Source organism: Phyllostomus discolor, chromosome 14 (assembly GCF_004126475.2).
Source record: "Phyllostomus discolor isolate MPI-MPIP mPhyDis1 chromosome 14, mPhyDis1.pri.v3, whole genome shotgun sequence".
NCBI classification, from domain to species: Eukaryota; Metazoa; Chordata; class Mammalia; order Chiroptera; family Phyllostomidae; genus Phyllostomus; species Phyllostomus discolor.
In genome coordinates, this window is record NC_040916.2 from 4538396 (window position 1) to 4555302 (window position 16907).

Consider the following 16907-nt stretch of genomic DNA (forward strand, 5'->3'; position numbering starts at 1 on the left):
TATGTTGACAAAGAGCCGAGTTACTTTTATCTGGGAAACAATAAAGAACGTGCGGGGTGGGCTGAGAAGGAGCCCTTACATCCCGCTCGCCCTGCACAGCAAGCTGGAGATTTCTGATTTCCATCCCTTCCTCTGACATGGATTTCTAGGGAAACAAGGGGTTTGGCTCCCTGGGTCTCCAGGGTTGGAAGCGCAAGAGCCACTTTCAGTTTCCTCTGCACCCCACCCCTCTGCACCCCACCCCTCTGCAGCCCCGTCAGCTCTGGGCTGGGCTGGGGGTGGGCAGGCAGGCCAGACAGCGCCCGGGAGCTGAGCTGCCCATGCATTATGGAAGACAGCGGGTGCTCTGGCTGCTCCTTGGTCCTTAAATGACAGCAAATGAGGTAAAGCCAGAAGGGTGGGGACGGGAAGGGGGCGGGAGGGGGGCAGAGGAAGTCATCTCCAGGGCCCCCAAGCGTTGGCTGAGGACAGGAGCCAGCCAGTGAGCGGAGCCTGGAAGAGGGAGGAGCACATCTTGATGCAGAGATGCTGCAGTGGCTCTGGGCGCGCACACACACAAGCGCCCTCACCCGCCACCGCTGCCGCTACCGGCGCTGCCGCCACCGCACCCGGACAGCGGCCAGCAGCTGAGGGAACGGGGAGGAGAGGGAGGCAGCCCAGGGCGCTGGCGGCCAGGCTGGCTCTGGCTCCCCGCCTCGGGCAGCATCCACCTGCCCCAGTCAACACCCCTCTTTCACCCCAGGTACGTGCCGACCAATTTTATCTCCGGGTGCAGTTGGGGCAGCGGCTCAGAGCTGTGTGTCCTTGCAACTTGGGAGGGGCAGGGGCAGGGGCAGGGGCATGGCGGGAACCCCAGCTACAGGCTGGGGCCAGTCTGACTTCTCACCACTGGGACTGGAAGTGTCCTCCGCCCGGTCTGCATGGGTGGCATCCTGCAGGGCCCAGCAGGCCAAGCCGGCCAGGAAGCTGGCCCCCAGCTGTGTGCCCAGGAATTCAAGCTGGCTACTGGCCACCAGCTGGCAGCAGTGACTGCCTTCAGAGAGGACAGTTGTTCCTCTCTGTCCCCGGGCCCCACGTCTAGGACCAGAAAGCCCTTGGGGTCAGGCCCCAGACTCCAGCCTGTCCCCAGATGTCCCCGGAGGGAGCTGAGGCTGACCACCCGATTGGAGGCTGCCCTGGGTTGGCCTCTGCAGGGTGACCTCTTTGCAAAGTCTTCCTCCAGTCCCACAGAGGTGGGAGTGAAGCTCAAGTTTGGGTGAGGGCCTGTCCAGGAGTGGGACTTAGGGAGGAAACACTGAGGTGAGTCATATCCCGAAGGTGAGTGGCCGGGACCATAGGGGCTGACATGCCTGCTCTTCCCTTCCCCCTCCCCAACCTTACCTTCTGCTCAAGTCCCTCCCTCTGGTCCACACTGGTGGGAGAGGATCTGCAGGAAGTTTGGTGAGGAAAGGGGCTGGGGCTCGAAGGGGGAGGGGCACCCTTTAGGGGGTCTAGGAAAAGGAGGCAACCCTTCTCCCCAGCACCATGGGCTTACATAATGGACCAGAGGTGGGGGCAGCAGCCCCAGCCAGTGTCCGGAGCTGAATCCTGTCACCTTGTCCAGGAGGGGTCCCAAGGTCTGGGAGGCAAGAAAGGGGAGTGAGGAGAGACAGAGCCCGTGGAAGGAGAGTCCAGGCACTGCGGGACAAAGCCAGGGGCCCCTTGGCCATGGCCCCCCCGGGAGCCGGAGCCTATGCCCAGGGGGGTGGTGGGGGAAGACCTGTCAGTCAAGGTTGTTTGGAGGTTTGGGAATCCAGACAGACCAGAGCTGTGAGTGCCCATGGCCCAGCCCTGGGAAAGCTGGGGTTTTCAGCCCCCGAGGTACCTGTCCTTGACTCCCCTGCCTGTGTCCAGCCTGCATCTGGTGAGACCCTACCACCCTTTGCTTCCAGCTTGACCCCTCAGGGCCACAGACTCCATCCCCACCCCTCTGCTCCCAGGGAGGCAGGAGCAGGACCGCCCAGTATTGCAGTGGGTCGGTGCCTCCTCATCTTCAGGCGCAGGCTCGCTCTCTTCTCCCAGTCCTCTGGCCAGAGCGCCCCCAGTCCGTTCGGCCACTCGTCCTCTCAGCTGCACTCAGAGGGACCAGCGGAGCCACTGGGCATCCAGGACAGCAAAGGGCAGGCCACCTGTGAGAGAGGCTGATGGGACAGGCTCCTGGGGTTAGGGCGGGGGGGGGGGGGGGGGGGGGGGGGGGGGGATGGAGCCCAGACTCCCGGCTTTGGGAGGAGGGAGTTGGGCGCTTAGGATAGCAGCGCTCTCCAGGGGGCCCCTCCAGTTAACCCTTTCTAGCCAGGCTGCAGAGCCGCTCAAGCAAGGCCTTTGCCACAAGGTCAAAGTTCTTCCTAATTTCCTGTGGAATCTATCAGGAGTCCTCAGGCAGCACACGGGAGGCAGGCAGTGAGGCAGACGGGGAGGAGGCCCCCGAGCCCATGACATCAATGTCACCAAAGTCCACCTGTCCTGGTGCTCAGCGCGAGCAGTGAGAAAAACTCAGAGTTCTCTCTCTGTGACTCTCTCTCACTCCCACTCCTCCTCTGCTCCCCACTGGCCCAGCTCCCTCTCCCCTCACACTTTCCTCCCGGGTCAGATGTGCCCCTCCACTTCCAGCCCTCTCCACCTACCCCACGCCGCTCCCCTGGCGGATCTCTCTCCTTATGTAACCCCGCTCCCGCACCTTCTCTCATGGCGGTGTCCAGTGAGAAGCACAGGTGAGCTGGGCCTCTGGGGGCTGTTATCCCCGGGATGGCTGGGTAGCTGTGCATATTGTCTTTGACATCAAACTTACCCCCCAGGAGCAAGCACTGGCGGGGGGCGGGGGTGGCCCCAAGGCCACCTCTCTGGCTCTAAGGCTATCAGGGAAGCAATCCATCTGGGGTGGTTTGGAGGGTGCATGTCCTCTGCCTTCACCCCCAGAAAGTCCTCAAGCCAAATGTTTGTGAGAAAGTGCATCTCAAAGACAATCTATGCCTGAGTGTAGGTGGTATTTGTACTTTTGGAGGGATTCCTAGGGCAGAGCTGGGGGGGGGGGGGGTAGTGAGCAAGAGGAAGAAGGACCAGAGCCAAGAATATTCCAGTGAAGCAGGAGGGATTGAAATTAGGCTGCAGGAGGCACTTCCCCACCAGGAAGATGAGCCTGAGGGTGTGCAGTCTCCCCAGTGGCTCTAAGGGGCCATGGAAAACCGGGCTCTGGTCCAAGGTCAGAAACCATCCTGCCTGGAAGTGGTGGTTGGGCTGGGTGACCCTGTAAATTTCGTCCAGGCTCAGGTTATCCTCTTTCAAATGAAACAGGCAGGGGTGACTCGGAATCCATAAGAAGACAGACATGTATTCATTCCCTGCTGCCCACCTCTCATGCTTCCGGACCACCACAGTCTAGGCTAACCCCCACCATCCGCTAGGGGTGGCTAACCTGGAGCATCCTAGGAGTCTCCGTGGGCTCCGTGTCTTGATAATAACCACCCTGGAGTGAAGAAGTCCTTTCTTGGGTTTGATGAGTCCTCTTGTCACAAAATGAGCCCACATTGTCTTGTTTATCCAAAGAGGGCGCAAACAAAAGCAAAGGTGTGTGATATTCTCCCCCAAACTGAACACATTGCACCTCAGGACACGTGCAGACCCAAGCACACCCCAGTGTCCTTCTCATCCGATGAGTCTCCCCCACCACATGCACACATGCATGCACACACATGCACACACACATGCACGCACACACACACAGGGCACCCATCCCAATGAAACCTGCTGGGCCTCCTCCACCCACAGCACACACCCCCTCGATGTCTGCCAGCCTCGTGGGCCAAGAGACCATTCCACCCCACGTCTGGCTGAAGGCGACCCTCTCGCTGTGCAGCCCGGAGGGGCAGCTCATCTGGGCCCCAGACCAGAGAGACTAGTCTGAGAGGAGGAGCAGGTTCCAACCCACGCCCACCCGGCTTGGCTCTGGACCAGCCAGGAAGAAACTGTCTGGGAACTGGGGGGAGTCTCCTCTCCACAGAGACGAGGGGACATGCAACACTGCTCTGCTAATTTCTCCCTGGTTTGGGTCTTCAGAACCAAATTAAAGCAGTGGCTCTTACTCCTGACATCTCAAAATCGCACCTCCTTCCAACACCTTCACTCATTCTACCAAACCACACACACCGGGAGTAGGGCACCTAGGGTCTGGCAGCGCCTGCCCCTTATCCCAGCTCCTCCCAGAAGGATGCAAGGCTCTCCCTCTGTCCAGTCCCCACTTTGGGGGTCTCTCCAGTGCAGTAGGAGGGGGCAGGGGCAGGAGGGCCAGAAACTCCAGGCTGAAGATCAAGGGCCAGACTCCCTCAGGCCAAGGTTGCAAACTCACACAAACCCAGTTTCCCCAGAGGGCAGGCAGTCAGTGCCAGGGCCCCAGGGAGCCCGCTGCCAATACAAAGAGCCCGCAGAGAAAAGCTGGGTGCAGGCGGGGAGGGGGCACAGAGAGGGGTCCAAGAAGAAACTCAGCTGCATAGCCCCCCTGTCCCTCACTGGGGACTAAGGAAGACCCCAGCCCACCCCAACCTGCCCTCAAGACCTTCAGCTTAGGGCACCCACCTTCCTCACTGGGGCCTCTCAACCACAGTCCTGCTCCTGCCAGCACCCTCCCTGCCTGACACTCGGCCCCACCAGGCCACCATAGCCCCTGCTCTCCCAGAGGGCGGGGAGTGGTCCAGACATTCCTGGAGGACAGTGACCCTGTCCCAGGTGGCAATTCCTTCTGCAGGGAGTTCCCCTCCCCTACCATGCCCCAGGGGCAGGATGTGGGGTGGCTGAGGAGGAGCGCCTGCCTGGGAGTGCCCCTGTGTGTGGCCTAGCCAGGTGCTCCCAGGAGGATGAACACACGGTATCTGGATGTGGCTCTGTGTGTCCTTGGGCCCTCACCTGGGTAGTGCGCCTGCTGGGGCTTGCCGGGGCCCACTGCACCCGTGGGGCAGAAGAGGAGGAAGGCACCTTCCCGGGGACAGTGTGGGAGTCTGTCAGTATCCTAAACATGGGTGAGCACAGCCTGGGGGTCGTGGCTGTGTGGAAGTAGACGCCAGGCACAGCGTCTGTGGGCACATGCCTGTGTCCCCTGAATGCTTAATATGGGCCAGAAATGGCGCTGACCTCACAGGAGTCCCTTGGGGTGGCTACACCCCTCCTCGCCCCCACGGTGCAGACAGGGGACCAGGGCTCAGAGACTTTAGCAATGAGCACAGCAACTAGGGCTGCACTGGCTCCTAAGCGCCAGGGCTTGGCTGAGAGCCCACCATGTTAACCTGTGCCGCGCCGCAGGGTGCGGGCTGCTGGAGACTCGGGCTGGGGCAGTGCTTGTGGGTTTACAACACATCGCTTTGTCTCTACTCTCGAGCAGACTCCAAACTCTCCCTTTTTCCACCACGCCCCTCCAAAGCAGCCCTCAGTGCTCGCATCTCCCCCAGGGGCTGGGGGAGACCGATTCAGGGCCCGGAGCCCCGTGTCCCAAACGAGAACATTTAGGAAGGGCGGATCTTTCATTTTCTGGCCGCTCTGTGCAGGGGCCCTGAGGCCAGCAAGCCCTGTCATGTGCCAGAGTCCGGCTCTCAGCCTTTCCTCACCCAAAGGGGGGAGGGACAACCCTTTGTTTCCTGGGTCCAGCAATTCAGCCAGCTCTCCCTGGAGCCTCCGAACCCCCAAGCAGCCCGCTCCCCCATGTGTTTGTGGCTCATAGGACCAGTGCCCGGTAGTGACAGCTCATGCCTGCCTGTGCCAGCCCCTGCCTGCTCCCCTGTACCAGGGCAGCTGGCCTGGGCCAGGCTTGGCCGGCTCCGGGCTCACAGGGCCAGCTCCCAGCCTGGCATAGCTCCACTCACTCCTGACAAAAAGGCCTCCTCCATCCCGTGATTCTAGAATGTGTTCTAGGGCAGATGGTGTGAGGCGAGTGTCCACGTAGCTCGAGCACTAGCTCGGTGGCACTCAGGTGGTCAGGGAACCCCGTAAGGCAGTTTTCACTACTGGTCCCCAGTGCTTAGCACAATGCCTGGAACATGGTCATAGATACTAGAGCGAAAATGGACTAGGGCAAGCCTGGGTGCCAACTGCCTCACCTTCAAGGCAGCAGTAAGCTCCAACCTTTGACCCAGACTCCGTGTGTTGTGTGTGTGTGTGTGTCTGTCAGTGTGTTCACACAGGCCCAGGCACACGGTGGGGCTTGGTGTGCACGTGATCGTGCTGACAGGTCCCTGGTACTCCCTCAGCCCCCGCCCCTCCCCCACATCTGTCCCTCAGGGGTGCCCAGGGCCCCTGCGCACAGGGGTGACTGATAAAGGTCTGGGTTAAGTTGTAGTTTAGGAGAAGCAGTAGAATTGGGTTATCTACAAAGTATGATAATTACCTGGGGTGAGAAAACTGATGATTCTGACCACTGCGGGGTGCAGGAGAATGATCCAGGACGCAGACCTCCTTGTGGGTCCCACAAAAACAAGGCAGGGGCTGGGTCGTCACACCTATGTGGGCAGGGACGCCCACACAGGGACACACACACAGACCAGACACACCCAAACACAGACACAGAGACACGTGGACCAGCCCTCACCTATCCACATATAGACGAAACACAGATACGCACAGACATCATGCACATGCATGCACGTGTGTGCACGCACAGGCACCCAGGATCAGCGCGGGCTCCTGCCCCTGGGCCTCAGCTCCCTGGTGGTCGGTGCCTGCTGTGCCTCGGCACACTCCGGTGAGCTCCTGGAGCCCGTGCCATGGGAGGGGACTCCCCGAGCGCCCAGGGCTGGCAGGCAGACAAAGGGCAGCAGTGAGCAAAGCCTTCTCTGTATCCAGCTCTGGGATGTGCCACACTAGCTCTGAGGGGGTGTTCCCAAAGTGTTTGTAGCTGTGGAACCCTTTGTGTGAAGGGAGGCCCGTAGGGAACCCAGGAGAGAAGGCAGGCATAAGCGGGGCTGCTCTGGCTGAAAGGGCCAGGTTGGAGCATTCAGCACAGTTCTGCAAAGCAAGCATAGTGATCTCCACTTGCAGGTGAGAAAATAGGCTCCACCAGGGGGAATAGCTTGTCCGAGCTCCCAAAGCTGTTAGGAGATGAAGTCGATGACCCTGAACCCCGTCTGCCGAGCCCACAGCCTGGGACAGTTCAGGCCCCAGTGCCTCCAGATCTGGGGCACCCAGGGCCACCCTCCCAGCCTCCCCCTGACTGAGCACCCTGGAGACCTGAGTGCGTGTGTGAGGGAGAGAGTGACTGTGAGACAGAGAGTGTGTGTGAGGATGTGTGTGAGAGTGTGTGAGGGTGAAAGTGTGTGCGTGTAAGCGTGAGTGAAGGAGAGCGCGTGTCTATGAGAGTAGATGTGTTGATAAGAGGGGTGTGAGGGTGTGTGAGTGCGAGTGAGCGTATGAGTGTGCCCGGCCAGGCAGCCAGCTGTCTGCCGAGCTCCGCATGGGAGCGGGGGTGGGAGTGTGGCCGGGGTGCCCACTGGCTCCTGCAGGCACAGAGCACAGCTGTCCTCAAACAGTGAAATGTGCCGCACAAGCAACACCTGTTATGGGCCAGGCACTCGGCCAGGCACGGGCAACACGAAAACGAAGACGACGTGCCTCTCCCCTTGGGGAGCTCACAGCCTTCTAACACAGGTGGACGTGCTCAGCAGGCAGGGCCCGGGGTGCAGTCCCAAGGGCTCCTGGCCTGGGGAGGGCGCTGCAGGGAAGTGGAGTCACAGAGGCACAGCGATGGCGGTGCTGGGGGCCCATCACAGGGGCTGCAAGCGCTGAGTTTCTGGGTTCAGGTCTGGAACTGAAAGTGGCGAGGACAGGGAGGGGCAGGTAGTGTAGAGCGGTGGCCCCAGGGCCCCCTCCTGACAAAGGGGAATGTATATGAGGCTAGAGGTGGGGCAGAGGGTTTAAAAGAGTTTGGGGACTCTTTCCCAGGGACAGGGTGGGAAGTGAGACAGGGAGATGCTGAGTTTGCATTGTTTTCAGACCCTGCACTGGTCCGTGGGGCCATCTGCATCCAGCCTTCTCTCCTCCCCCTTCCCACCCCCTCCAGGGGGCAGCACTCCCAGGCCCTCGGCGGCACCGCGCTCTCTGGGAGCACAGGTCTCGGAGCTGGAAGGGACCTTAGAGAGCCCCAATCTGCAGATGAGGACACTGAGACCCCAAAGTGGCATGGGTCTTGCAGCCAGTTAGAGGAAGAGTGCCAGACCCCCCCTCCACCCCCGCCCCGCTCGGAGGTGTCTGCGAGGCCGGCAGGCAGGGTAGAGGAGCAGAATCTGCAGCAGCTGGGACATCTGACTCCCTGTGGCACCCAAACACTGAAAAGCGTGCCCCTGGGGTGCCGGAGCTTGGAAAGCTGGACAGACATGGGGAGCACTACCTGGGGGCTGGCCTGGCCCTCGCTTCTAAGGACGAGGCTCCCATCTCTCAGACTGAGGCAGGGGCTCTGACTTGCTCTCCGTGGCCCCCATCCCAGGGAGCAGGCTCTGCAGAGCGCCCAAGATTTAACCAGGTCTCTGCTCAGCTCTGCGCAAGAGGGAGCCTCCTCTGGGAGCTGCGTTAACTCTTTCAGCACAGAAGGGGCCCTTCACCCACGTGGTTGGGAACATTGCTGAAGGGGCCAAGGTTAGCGCTCCATCATGCACAGTACGTGGTACCTTACCTGGGGACCCAGGTGAGAGCCGGTGGATGACTCGGCCTGAGAGACTTAGTGCGGCTCCCGAGGGGCTTACTGCTTACTGCTACCCCCTCCCTGCCCAGGCCGCTGTTGGGGAGGGACAGGGAGAGTGGGCCCTTACTAGAGAAAAATGTAACTGGGTCCCCAAATCCAGGCCCAGGCCCTGTTCTCTTCAGCACCCACACCAGAGCTGTTACAGGTGAGTGGGCGGTGGTCCTTCCCTCCCGGTCCCGGTTCATGCTGCTGTACTTCCTTAGCCCACCTGCCAGCTGGCTGCAGGGCGTGCAGGGAGCTGGAGGGAGGAGGCAGGAGCAGTGACTGAGCCGGATTCCCAGGGGTGCAGTAGGAGGCACTCAGCCCGGGGAAGAGCTCCCTGTAAGAGCCAAGCCCCTTCCTCCGGGCCCTGGGGAGGGCAAGTGGTTGAGCTGCTCCGGCCTCTCCCAGCCGAGACCCAGACAGGCTGGAGCTGGGAGCGGCGCGCCTCAGCTCCGGGCCCCCTGCCTCCTGCCTCCCTAGGTCCTTCTCAGCCTCCTGCTGGACTCTCCCCTCCTGCTGGGCTGAGGCCCTTCTCCTCCGCTCTCCACGCCAGCCCGGACCCCCGCCATGGGGACGCTCTCCAGGAGGAAGTCCCACCTGCTGCTGCTCCTGGCCGTGGCCCTGGCCTGCTGTCCAGGTGAGAGGGTTTGTCTGGGCTGGAAGCCCAGCGGGACAGCTCTATCATTACATCATCGCTATTATTTTGGTGATGACCACAGACGTTGTTGACTCTGCATTTCTGAGGCTATTTTCTGGCTAAAATTTCCCCACTTGTGGATCTTACTTTCCCTTTGAGGTTAGGAGAGAGAATGAGTCTTTGCCATATTATAGATGAAAGAAGCCCAACTAGAGAGGGCGAAAGGCTTGCCCTGGGTCACCCAGCAAGATCGCGACACAGCCTCCGCAGTACCAGCCCGGAGCAGAAGCTCGAAGGGTGCATGGTTCGATACAGTGGCCGATAGCCAAGGGAAGGTTTGCATGAAGAAGAGTTCAGAGAAATGTGGTGCTAGCCACACCTCAGGGCTAACAGCCACATTGGACAGCTCAGATTACAGAATGTTTCTTTTGGGTGGTACTGCTCTAGGCAGGGACCAGCACCGCAAAACCCTGGGGCAGTTTCTCAGGGCAACGCTGCAGCCTGGCAAGTGGGGTTAGGGGGACCAGGATCTGGGGAGGGGGGACAGAGCATGGGGCGACCCAGGATGAAGGCAAGAGGGACCCAGCACAGGCTCTCAGGCCGAGGGTGCTGCAGAGTGGGACGAGGGGAGGAAGGGCTGATAGATGGAAGGAAGAGGAGGATGTAGGGAAGGCGGCGGTGCTGCTGAGAGGCTGGGGTGGCTGGGCTCTGGAGAGGGTGCTGCGGCCCAGCCCGTCTGACGGCTGGAGACCACTCGGGCCACCTGTGGCTCGTCTGAGGGGTCCTCTGGGATCACCGCTTGGCCTCTCTGCCCTGACCCCCAGCCCAGACCAAAAGACATTTCTTTTCTCCTTAAACATCTCCCTGGGAGAAAGAGTGCCGTCCTCCACCAGACTTCTGGAGTTCCAGCCAGCTCAGGCTCCATACTACCCGCTTCGAGCAAGGCTGCGGCCAGGGCCAGCGCACTCCAGGTTCTCGTCTCAGCAGGGAAGGGCTCCACTGTGCACTTTCCAATGTTCTTATTCTGTCCTAACGGCCTCTCAGTCCTGCTCTCAAGCCCGAGCCGTGAGACTTCTGGGAAATAGAAATGACCCACAGGGTGGGAGGAGCCTCCCAGGCCCCCCACCCCCAGGCCTAGCTGCCTGTGCTGGGGCCCCCCAGGAGCTGCTGGGTCAGGGACCTGAAGGAGCAGGAGACACCCACTCTGGAGAGAGCAGAGGAGAAGGGCCTGGGCCCCTTGGGGACAGCTCAGTGCTGGAACCCCATCACCTGAGGCAAGCGGTGTGGCAGCCTCCAGGGTCCTTTGACCCAGTGGTGCAGGCAGGCCAAGGGAGAGGGGACCTGGTCTGCCACGTCACAGGGCTCCAGAGACAGGAGGGGAGCATTCTGTCACTCCCCCCGCCCCCAGGAAGGGGCTCAGCTCCACTCTCTCTGCAGGCTGTCCTGGGGCTGTACCTAGTGCCTTCATCCCTCTAACCCCTTCCTCTGCGAGGCTCCCAGAGCCTGTGTGCTGCGGGGAGCAGAGTTTCCAGGACAAGAAATCAGGGAGAATCGGAGAGGCCTCCGAGCAAGGACAGCGAGGAGGGGCTGGCTTTGCCTGGGAGAGAGAGTGTGTCTTTGGAGTAAGGTGTGGAGGGTGCGAGCATGCGTCTGGGGACATCCTCGGGGCAGATATGAGTGGGTTATTGCACAGAGGGGCGCTGAGGTCGGGGGGTGATGAGTGGGGACGGCCAGCCTCGCAGTGCTGTGCCGCGGGCCCCTCGTCCCCAGCTGCAGGGCCGAGTACCCACAGGCACTTGGGGAGCTGGACTCCTCACTCGTCCTAGAGATTCTGACTCCCTTCCTCTAGGGGGAGCAGAGCCTCTGCCGGCCCCAGTGGGCTGCGGTCGGGAACCACAGCCACCATGGCTGGTAGGGGGTGAAGCTGGCCAGGGTCCAAGCCCCTCGCTCTGCCCCTGCTCGCTGTGTGATTTGGAGCCGCTGGGTGACCTTCCCGAGTCTCAGCTCCCACACTGGTCAAGTAAGGACGCCGCAGCCCCTGTCTGTGAGGAGGGCGTGACAGTGCAAGTGTGCGCCGCATCTCACCTGTCCTGCTTACTGTGAATCACCAGTGTGTTGAAGGGAGAGCGCACGGACACTCCAGCCACGTGTGCGTGTCTGTACGAGATGTGCATGAATGTGTGCCCCTGACCGCTGCGGTGGCTTAGACGGGTCTGCATGCAGGTACGTGGGACGTGTGTGCACTCAGGGAAGTGTGTGCAGGTGAGAGGCGTGCACGTGGCGTAGATGGATGGTGGGTGAGGGCGTGTACATGGCTGAGTGCAAAGGAGAAAGCTTTTACAGGAAGAAAGCCAGTCCGAGAGCGTCTGCGTGCCCAGGCCCACTCAGCCACCCCCACCACCCAGACGGAGTTACTGGAAGCTGCTGTTGTGCAAAGTGGTTCCCAGCAGCCCCGCTGCCTCCCCCACCCCTCCCCTCGCCTCCCCTCTCAGCAGTCCCAGCTGGGCAGGGGTCCCTACCCTCCACCACCATCATTAACTTGGGATTAAGCTGGGCTCTCCTTGCCGTCTCCAAGGCCTGGGGCGGCAGTGAAAGGCCGTGACGGGTGGTGGGGAGGGAGATGCCCGGCCCTGTCTCAGGGAGCCCTGCCTCCTCCCTCATTCTGAGAGCTGCTTAACAGCTGCCCTCACTCCCGGGGGTCCGGGCTGGGCCTCAGCTGTAGCATAGGGACCAAGCCCCCACCCCTGGTACAGGGCTGACAGCTGGATGCGCCTGAGAGAGGAGGCACTAATTGGCTAATGGGGATCCCACCCCCCATGACCCACCAAGGAGAGCCTGAAGTGTAGGAGCCCGTCATGGGCGTCCTGGCTCCTGCCTGACACCACAAAGGGGAAGCATGCCTGGCTGCCAGATCCGCAAACAGTGCTCCCTGCCCAGCGCAGTGGGAAGGCAGGCGTGCACACTGCTCCAGGCCCCTCAGGGCCCTGCCCAGTGAGGCCAGACACTGGCAAGTGAGATGCACCCACCCTGAGATGCCCACGTGCTCAGCAAACTCAGGAGACCGAGGGGTAGTCCTGCGTGTGCTGTGACCCCAGCGTATCATCCCCTTCTCAGGGCCTCTCTTTCTTGAATTGACACTCTGGGATTTTATAAAAATGCCCCGGAAGCAACCTGCACACCATCCACCCATTGCAAAGCCTTCCTTCCTCCCCACAACCCCACCCCGTCCCTCACGTGGGCCCAGCAGACGTGGAGCACACACCTGGGCCAGGCTGAAGCCTCCCTCAGACCCTGGGAAGGGACTCCACAGTCTTTCCATTTCACAGGCAAATGTGTTAGGGCTCAGAAGGTTCTAGAACAGCTGGTAAGAGCCAGGGAGCTTTCTCTTGGGACAGCCTGCCCCGTGGCATAGATTCCCTCTTCCCCTTTTGGCCACTGACTCCCACCCATCTTTCAAGGCCTATCTCACACCCTGCAGACCGGCTTTTCCAAGAGACCCCCCGCCCCACTGTCCCTGGGCAGTGTCACCCACTTCCCCTCTGAGGTGCCCCTGCACCGTGAACCTAACCTGCCATGATGGCTCTTTCCACCTTGTACTGGCAGTTTTCTGCTTCCCTTCCTGGACCGCAAGCTCCCTAAGGACGAGGGGCTGCGTGCACAGTGCCGGGGGCAGCCCAGGGCCGGGGGCACAGCAACACTCACCAGCCGCGTGCAGGGCGGGCGATCGGCTGAACTGGCTGACCAGATGGGGCCTGCCCAGCCTATTTAAATTCAAGTTTTGATTAATTAGAGTTAAATAAAGTTCAGAATTTGGTTCCTCAGCTGCACCAGCCACCTTACAAGGGCTCCACAGTAGTGTCGGTGGCCAGGACATTGTCTTGGGCAGGGCAGGACATGGGGCCTTTCCAGCATTGCAGAGAGGTCTGTCGGCCAGTGCTGCCCCAGAGGCCAGGCCCCAGCCGGCCCCCGGGCCATGAGGCCTCTGGCGGTGTCCCCATCTACAGCGTGGAGCTCAGCCCTGGGATCCCCGGCCACCTTTGGCCCTGTCTTTGAAGACCAGCCCCTCAGTCTGCTATTCCCAGAGGAGTCCACAGAGGAGAAGGTGACCCTGGCGTGCCGTGCCCGGGCCAGCCCTCCGGCCACCTACAGGTGAGACCCCCACGGTGGGGGTGGGTGCTGGGCGGCCCTGGGAAGCTGTGCGGGTTTTCTTCACATCGGCCCTGTGGCTGGGCAGCTAGGCAGCACTCAGGAGCCCCCCTTCCGCCCTGCCGCAGGTGGAAGATGAACGGCACCGAGATGAAGCTGGAGCCAGGGTCCCGCCACCAGCTGGTGGGAGGCAACCTGGTTATCATGAGCCCCACCAAGGCACAGGACGCCGGCGTCTACCAGTGCCTGGCCTCCAACCCAGTGGGCACTGTGGTCAGCAGGGAGGCTGTCCTTCGCTTCGGCTGTGAGGCCCTGGGGTGCAGGACCTTCTCAGGGAGGGCAGGAGGGAGCTGGGAAGAGTGTCCGCTTCCCACGGAGGCTGAGCGGGGGAGGGGCCCCGGCTGGGAGGACGGCGCCTGAGGGCTGCCCGGCCTTCCCTCCAGTTCTGCAGGAATTCTCCAAGGAGGAACGAGACCCGGTGAAAACCCACGAGGGCTGGGGAGTGATGCTGCCCTGTAACCCACCCGCCCACTACCCAGGTGAGTCGGGACCTGGACCCGCGGTTAGACCCAGGGCCCCGGGCCAGGGGGTGGGCTCTGGCCGAGGAGGGATGGAATAGAAGGCGGTGAGTGACTCTTGGAAGCCACCAATCCCTCGGTCCTCGACCTTAAAGAATTCTTTCTTTTATGGGTCTGTCATTGCCTAGCTCTGTGCCCTGCCTCCCAGGGCACATTGTGACGGGGGTCCCTGGGGGGCTGCTTCCCTGGCAGACAGCGCTCCCCAGGGGCAGGAGCACAGTTGCATCTTCCCTCTGGGTCCCCCTCAGCCCCAGCCCACAGGACAGGGGCTCTCAGGACAGGGTCTGCCGGTCTCGACCAGCATGTTGGGGTCCCACCCAAAGTTGCCTGCTCGCCCAACACCCCCTGGTGTCCTCACACTCCCCGCTCCTAGGCCTGTCCTACCGCTGGCTCCTCAATGAGTTCCCCAACTTCATCCCGGCGGATGGGCGTCACTTCGTGTCCCAGACCACGGGGAACCTGTACATCGCCCGGACCAATGCCTCAGACCTGGGCAACTACTCCTGCCTGGCCACCAGCCACATGGACTTCTCCACCAAAAGCGTCTTCAGCAAGTTCGCTCAGCTCAACCTGGCTGCTGAAGGTCAGGGTCAGCAGATGTGGAGAGAAGGGGTTTTCCCTCAGAGGCTGTGAAGAACAGCAGCCAGGGTGCAGGGTGCAGGGTCTGGAGCCTAGACCCCAGGGCCCTCTGCTCCAAGACCCCAGATGCTCGCCTCAGGCCCCCCAAGGGGAAAGGGAGTGAAGATGGAGCTGGCTCAGAGCTGCGCTGAGATCCCAGCACAGGGGCCCCTGACCCGGACCTCTTACACCTGACCTGCCAAACCCTTTCTCCCCAGACCCCAGGCTCTTCGCGCCCAGCATCAAGGCCCGGTTCCCGGCGGAGACGTACGCGCTGGTGGGACAGCAGGTCACCCTGGAGTGCTTTGCCTTTGGGAAGTGAGTGGTGGAGGACGGGGGAGCAGGCCAGACACAGGTGGCCCCAGGAGGAGAGGGGGCAGGCAGGGCCAGCACTCAGGCATCTCGGTGCCCCCACAGGGTCCAGCAGAGTGCCAGCCCCACAGTGGGCAGTGACCGCCATGCACCGGGCACTAACCACCTGGCTCTGTCACTCGCTTGCCAGGAGACCTTGGTAACCACTTAACTGCTCGGTGCCTCCGTTTCCTCACTTGCACGTGGTGATAATAGCACCCCCCTCATGGGTTGTGAGGACTCACTGAGTTAACATACGTTAAGTGCTCAGAACAGTGCCTGGCATTTAGTAGGTATTCTGTGGACACCGACAGTTATCTTTTAAAAAGTTCCAATGGAAACCACGCTCTCCCAGAAAAAGGAGTCCCTGGAACAGGGCTCAGCATTGCAGGTGCTCAGTAAACATTTGCAGAATGAATGCCCAAAGGTGTCTCCTGTCGTTTGACGATGCCCAGGCTGCCCCAATTTGTGGAAAACTATTGGGCTTCCAGAATATCCATATTTAAAGACTTATTGATACCTCAGTCCATTTTTTAAAAAAGATTTTATTTTATCTTAAGAGTGAGAGGAAGGGAGGGTGAAAGAGAGGGAGAGAAACATTGATCAAACCGGTGACCCTTTGGTTCACAGGCAGGAACTTAATCCACCGAGCCACACCAGCCAGGGCAATAGTCAGTCCATTTTAGTTCACAGATTACTAATAACTAAAGACACTTTGGGAAGAAGAGGTGAGGCCCTGTTGAAGAGAGGGGAAGGGACCCAGGCCACTGCTGGGGAGGGCAGGCCCAGAAGAGGCATGGCAGTCAGTGCAGAGTGGGGGAGGGAGGGCGAGGAAGCTTCAGGTACGGACCACACAGAAGACCCACTTCACTGGTGTCACGATTGTTGCAGGGGAGTGGAGGGGAGATGGGAGCCCCACTTCGTGCCCCTTCCTTGCCTGTGCTCCAAGCCCACCAGGAAGAGGCCCCTCCCAGGCCCAGGCGGGGCTGCCCTCCTTCCCACCTCCACCTGCCCAGCATCTCAGGAGGACCTGAGAGTCTGCACAGGGCAGTCTGACTAGCTCAGCCCACCCCCTCTGGCTTTGTCTCCCCCGCCAGCCCCGTGCCCAGGATCAAGTGGCGCAAAGTGGATGGCTCCTTGTCCCCGCAGTGGGCCACAGCTGAGCCCACCCTGCAGATTCCCAGCGTCAGCTTCGAGGATGAGGGCACCTATGAGTGTGAGGCGGAGAACTCCAGGGGCCGAGACAGTGTCCAGGGCCGCATCATCGTGCAGGGTACGAGACAGGACACCCTCTCCCACTTTGACCCTGTGCCTGACTGAGGCAGTCCACCCAAAAGTCAGGGAGGAGACGGGAAATCCCGTTGCTTAAGCCTCTGGCTCCACGATGCACTGGATGTGGGAACAGTAGAGGCCACCTCAGAGCTCCAGTCGGTGTTGCAGAAAACACCTGGAAGGCTTTAGAATGATTTCAGATGCTAAAACAGCCAGTGACACGGGCTCAAAGTGCCAGCTTTCTGGAGCCTGCTTCTCACACCCCAACCCAGAACACTGATAACGCCCTCTGCTGTCTGGCACAGGAACTGCAGTCCTGCAATTCTGGTCTGTTTAATGAGCTGGGGGCTCCTCCCAGCTTATCCCCAGCCTTTCTCTCCCTTGCACCCCACAGCCCAGCCGGAGTGGCTCAAGGTGATCTCGGACATGGAGGCTGACATCGGTTCCAGTCTGCGTTGGGGCTGTGCAGCCGCCGGCAAGCCCCGGCCCACAGTGCGCTGGCTGCGGAACGGGGAGCCTCTGGCCTCCCAGGTAGCAGACCTGGGGCTTCCTCCCACACACAAATGGTCCT

General features: G+C 61.0%; 1 protein-coding gene across 1 annotated transcript in view; it reads left to right on the forward strand.

Moving 5' to 3' along the window:
* Positions 1-482: 482 nt before the first annotated feature.
* Positions 483-16907, forward strand: part of CNTN2 (contactin 2) — a 34641-nt gene continuing 18216 nt past the window's right edge. The window contains exons 1-9 of the mRNA XM_028530967.2: positions 483-742; positions 9215-9371; positions 13376-13520; positions 13646-13821; positions 13961-14056; positions 14469-14678; positions 14932-15031; positions 16162-16337; positions 16731-16867. Coding sequence (XP_028386768.1) covers positions 9302-9371; positions 13376-13520; positions 13646-13821; positions 13961-14056; positions 14469-14678; positions 14932-15031; positions 16162-16337; positions 16731-16867 — 1110 coding nt within the window. The 5' untranslated portion in view covers positions 483-742; positions 9215-9301. The remainder of the gene's footprint in view (positions 743-9214; positions 9372-13375; positions 13521-13645; positions 13822-13960; positions 14057-14468; positions 14679-14931; positions 15032-16161; positions 16338-16730; positions 16868-16907) is intronic.